Genomic DNA, 6000 nt, shown 5'->3' with positions numbered 1-6000 from the left:
AAAGAGACAATCCATATTTATTAACAACATTTCAGTTCTACATTTGGAAAAAAATGCTTGCTTGCAATATTTTAAATTTTAAAACTTAATTGGCAGGCACTGCATGCAAATAAAAAAATTTAAACAGGCTGGCATTAGTACTATTTATATCCCAATAATAATATAAAAACTCAATGTTATTAATACGAGCTGTAAGAAAAAGTAATAATGTGCTCAGCCTTGCAGTGTGATGATTTCACGTATCGAAAATGAGAATATCCAGTGCTATTAACTTACATATACTGCCAATTAATAACAACATTAAAAGCAATTGATACATTTGTACATAAAAGTTAAATAATTGGTTTTATCTTATTACACAAACCATACTTGAGCAGCCTCTACACCGGCATGTTTTAATCATGTTTCTCACTTTAGAAATAAATAGCTTAATTTTTTGTAAGCATATAAAACTGAACATGGCAGCTGGACAATACAACAATCTGTTTAGATCTTACTGACAAATCTATTTGATACAAAAATTAACAACAAATGCAAAACAAATTCTCAACAGGGATGTTCAATCCATTTAACTAGTAAAAGTTCATGAACTGATGGGTGATTATCATAAAAACTTCATATACACAATACTTCCACCGAAAAACACAAGCTACTGTAACTACACAAACAAAATATACACAGGTGTTCTACAATGGAATGCTTTTCATACAGTGCAGTTAGTTTGAATAAACCACATGACATTTTAAAGTAATTTCAACAAGAAACAACAACTTCAAACCAGAAACCAACACAGGATAGCAAAAAATCGATTACAGTAATTTTACTGCAACTTTTTATGGAGCTATTGGGAATTTAGGTTTATATTTATTTTGCTTGTATTGTAACAAAGCAAGGTTACATCCCCATGGAGTTTGCTGGACAATATAACACAAATGCATTTCAGCTATTGCCAACACATAAACGTTCTTAAAGGTTTGCATAACCACCGTTAGATATTACAAAATAATACAGTATATAACTATGGAAGTATTTTTTTATTCTTGAGGTAACATTTCATCCTGATTCCCCAGAACTTTTTTCAAGTTTGCATTACTAAAATAAGTAAGTGCGTGCGTACACACACTAAACTGTGCTACACATTAGGGTAAGTTGTGTGTGTGCTGGTAGTGTAAGCTTGAAGAAAGTTCTGGGTGCCAGAACTAAACGTCACCGCAAAAATGAAAACTACTTTCATAGTAACATTTACTGTATTATATTGTAAATTACCAATGCAAAAACTCCTTTCTTCATAGGCATTTCTGATAACATTATCACAGGTTACACACATGTGTTCACACTTCAAAATGTACCTTCCCTGAAAACAAAAATAAATACTGCTCTCTTTCCAGCAAGTAACAGAATATATGAATTTCACATTCTGCACTAAATGTGGAAAAGAGATATGGGTGAATCTTACACAGAAGGTCAATCTTTGTTGCAATTGCTGTCGTTTCGAGACATCACCTTCAAGAAGGAGTATTCTCAACAAGTTTTAATATTAGTCTTAGCATCGTTACTGTTCTTCCACTGGTTTCCTAACTTTCCTCATAGGCTCTCTATTGTTATCTAAAAATTCCCTTACGTCAACTTGAGATCGTATACCTTCACCAATGCAATCAATTTTTATCTTTACTTGTCACCAAGTTGTGCTGAATATTTCAGAGCCTCTACGTCACCTCTTACTTCCATGCTTGCTTCAAAGCCTTTTTGGATGCTAATTTTCTTGTAATGTATGATGCTGCAGTGAGTCCCAAAAGAACTGCAGAGATTAAGAAATGATCAAAGTCATCCTTCAACACATCAAATGTCTTTGACGGGGTAACTCTGGTGTAGAAAAGATCTGAAAAGGTAAAAATACATAAATTAAAAACTGACAATTTTGTAAAAAGATACTTGAAGGCAGTGGCATGTGGTGACATTTATCATTGGAGAGGCAGACCCAGAAAAATTAAGAAAGTCAAGAATGCTTAAGGTCTTTCTACCTTCAAAACAATCTTTAATAAGTGGCTATTTGAAGATGAAAAGTAGTCTTGCTCTTCTCTTTGCATCAACCAAGAATAAAAAAAACTCAACACTTAATTCAAAAAAGCAACTTATTGCTCACGTCAATGATACCCAAGTCGATTACATTGAAACAGCACATTTATTCAATATATAACACCATGCGTGGCATGGCCACCACCAAACATAAACATCACCCTTACACAAAGGAAACATAAAATATATACACAAAAGAATTTGTACTTGCATATCAGCCATTTCCTTAAACTAGTTCTCATACCTGGGGCCACATCCCAATACTTAGCCTTTGATGGGGCACACAAAACAAAAGGGGGGGTATTTTCCTGGACCAACAGTGATTTTGGTCTATTTTCTTCCTGTGATAAAGAACTTTCCTGAATTCCCAAGGGAGGATTGATGGATATAACTATGTGAAAGTATCTCTCTCCCTTCATTTCATTTCCTCCAATTCCAGGAAAGTCCATTCAGAGCTGCCAATATTACTATGACTATGAAGAGCGACGCATAGCGTTTCGCAAAATTAGGAAGGAAAACATAACATCTGATGGGGGAAAACGCTCAAAATCAAAATAAAGAAATACCATCCTTTTAAAATCATCATAGCTTAGCTGCATGGTTAAGCTATGCGCTCGATCACCAGCTCTGAACTTCGAAGGAGACGAAGAAAGTGAGTGGAAACATCCATCGTGGCACTTTAGATTGCTCCATACTGAACTAGGCTTCATGGTGGTTCCTCTTTCGAACCTTAAGACCACCCTCTTTTGTCAGCATCCTCGAGCATAAATCGCCTTTGAAAAATTATACAAACGCAGCTATTACATTTAAAAATCACAAAGACAAAGCGTCCATCCTCATCTTTACCTTCCTATTTCCTTCAATCACCTTTCAATATCCAATTTCATCCGTTTCTTCACCTCGGGCTAATGGGATACTCTGACCCCTCTCAGGTACGGGGTATAGTAGTAGAAATACATGGGATATGAAGCTTCAACTGTTATGTACTAAATCATTTGACAGGCTATGGAAAAGGGAGACTTTATAAATGAATAACATTTGTTTCTGAAGAAAGGTCTGCATCTTCACTAGGCTTCTTTATGGGCAATTATTTCCCTGAAGATGGTTTATAATGGTTTATTTTCAAGATACTTTTATAAATTTACATCTTAGTTACCGATCTCCATAAATAAAGGACAGAATAGATTTCCTTCTTATAATTAAATCTACGCGACTTTTGCAGTTTATTTACATAATATGGATCAAGCTGTCATATCAGTTACATAAAGACGACCAGGAGCTTGCTTGGAACTTTATGAACACTCCTTGACATAATGAAGCATAACTTTGATATAACTGGCGAAGGTTTTAAGTATTGACTCCGATTTTAATATAAATTGGACATTATGGTCTGGCTTCAAGATATGTGCAGAAGTACAAACTGCTATAATTCGTAAAATATTGGAGACATCGACTTGATATCGGGTATGGCAACATGTTAGCATGTTCACAGGGCGAAACCTAACCATGCCAGATATCAACAATGAATAACCTGATAAATAAATAATAATCATGGAGACGAAATCTGAACTTATTCTTCCGTATGGCGGCATGTTAGCATGCCCACAAGGCGAACCTACTCATATGGCAGAATAACATAAGTCCTGTGCTTTATGCAAAAATTTAAAAATATATTACGTATAAGTTTCAGAGAAATCATAAAAATAATAAACTTTGTATGGACTTTGGGTGCCTATTCACTTTGTAAAACCAGTTCTTGGCCCACACGGCCACTCACGAACTGGTTTTGGCTGGCGACACAGCCTCCAACCTGCTTCCTATCAGGTAAACTACATAAGCTTGCTTGCATGCCAAGCTCAGAAGATAATAAAGCACTTGACCACTTCCTGTGTGATGTCACAACCTTGGAAGCCTCTCATTGGCTGGCTGAGGTCACATGTGGCTTTTGCAGCTTTGTGGAAGGAGTTCCAATTCCTCCCACCAGATGGCAGTCTTATCCAGTGGTTGTGAACAATACCTGGATGTAAAATGTAAACAAAGGTATTTTTTCACTTTTTCTGCCCTATTTATGCCAGATAATTAAAAATGAATTAACTTTTCATGAATTAGGTATGATTTTACCTATGCACAAATGTTATCTTTTGTATTTAATAAAAAAATAAGGGATTTAGCAAATATCTGGCTTGGACCACATGGTTTCTTGTATTCATGATGGCTACTGTTTGCCTGAAAATTGTTGCTTTTTAACAAATAAAGCATATCTATCCGTCCCAAGGGTGTAGCAAATGGTTTTTAAGCATTACTCATGATGCTATTTGTGGGAAAGTATAAGACATTGGAAAATAGCCCTTTCTGTTATTAAACTAATGGCTCTTGCACTTAGGTTGGGTCTGTGGGTGTTTGTGTCTGGGCATGTATGCCCAATCCTTGATTGGTCATAATCACGCTCATGCATAATAATGTTATTCTTCTGTCAAAAATCATAGTATTTGCATCTGTAATGTGCTCCAAAGCTTTTAATTATATATTTTTTAAGTAAATGTTTGGCTGATCTGCCTCAACGCTGGCAATGGCACTGGTAGAAAAAATACCTGTATGTAGATATTTAACTGTACAGTTTGCAACATTATGGTAGCTACAGCAGCAGACCTTACTGACAGTACTGCAATTGCCTTTCAGCCCCTGCTGATTGGTGGTAAAGGTATCGTGCATAGAAGCTGGCCTGTTATTGGATGGTTCAAAATCACACAGTTCAGTTTTCATTTTTTGCTTCCCCTAGGTCCGGAGTGTTGGGCAAAATACAGATGTTTTGTCAAATCGTCACAAGATGGTGTTAAGGATTCCCATGTGGCTATAGGTGTTTTCTACTCTTATGGCAGGTGCGCTACATGCTGGCAAGGGAAGTGGGGAGAAGGGAAGCGACCAATCCAGCACGATAAGAAACACAGCAGCCTGTAGAACGATGTGGGGGCAGAACCTCCTCCCCTCAACGTCTTCTCTCGATGTCACCGCTGTTGTCTGGTTGGTCTGCTGCATAATCCCCGCTCACCACTTCCCTTGCCAGCATGAGACCTACAATTGTGACGATGTGGATGAGTGATAGATTGGTGAAGATGAAATTGATAAAGGATTGCTCAAGTAGTGAAATTCACATTACCCCATGAACTAAATATTGGTAATGGAAAATTCCACCACATTTGGCTTGAGCAAGTAAAACCAAGCTACAGCAGACACAACAGACAATCCAACAGCAACAGTGCACCTAGCTGTACAGACCAAAAGTCTGAAGCAGACTACTACGAGTTCCAATGTGGATGGTAATGGTGGTCACCGAAATTAATCAAATTAAAAAAACAGGCATGCAGATACATTGGCACATTTCATGTGTCTTAAAGTATTATGCATTGTATTCCATTATCAGTAATAATAAAAAATTCTGGTGATACCAATGGCACCCTGCTTCAATTCAAACACTAATCTGAACTCCTTAAAGGTGCCTTCATGAGCAATCAAATGCAGTACCCCCTTAATAACAATGCCCTTGACACTACATGGTATGTATTCGGATAACTTACCTAAACCATAAACAAGCACTAGACATGTGGATTCTAATCCACTTGGTACTGTGTGGATTCCATTTACCCTCGCCACGGTTTGATTGTAATTTATTATTGCTTCTTGTAGAATTGGAAGTTCGGGAATGTATGGAATCACTCCTTCGTCCCTCATCTCAGCTGTGGCCATAATGGGGCGACGGGGGTCCACAAACATCCATGGAAGTTCCAGAATTCCACCACTTGCAAGAGCCACTGGAGAAAATAAAAAAAAAATAAGTGAAGGACACTGAAAAATTAATTTTATGCACAATGGAAAATTAGTTGTTTGTTGTAAATATGGTACACTTTAGGTTCCGAGCTTTCGATT

General features: G+C 36.9%; 1 protein-coding gene across 2 annotated transcripts in view; it reads right to left on the bottom strand.

Annotated features, from left to right (window-relative positions):
* EMC1 (ER membrane protein complex subunit 1) overlaps window positions 1-6000 on the bottom strand; it is a 69487-nt gene continuing 63487 nt past the window's right edge. For both annotated transcript variants that reach the window (XM_083141544.1, XM_083141545.1), the window contains 2 exons: window positions 5652-5885; window positions 1-1879 (listed from right to left, as the gene is read on the bottom strand). In XM_083141544.1, coding sequence (XP_082997670.1) covers window positions 1719-1879; window positions 5652-5885 — 395 coding nt within the window. In that variant the 3' untranslated portion in view covers window positions 1-1718. The remainder of the gene's footprint in view (window positions 1880-5651; window positions 5886-6000) is intronic.

The sequence above is a fragment of the Lepisma saccharinum genome, chromosome 20 (genome assembly GCF_977018435.1).
Source record: "Lepisma saccharinum chromosome 20, izLepSacc3.1, whole genome shotgun sequence".
NCBI lineage: Eukaryota > Metazoa > Arthropoda > Insecta > Zygentoma > Lepismatidae > Lepisma > Lepisma saccharinum.
The sequence above is the reverse complement of the archived record's forward strand: the minus strand, read 5'-3'. Positions and strand labels throughout refer to the sequence as shown.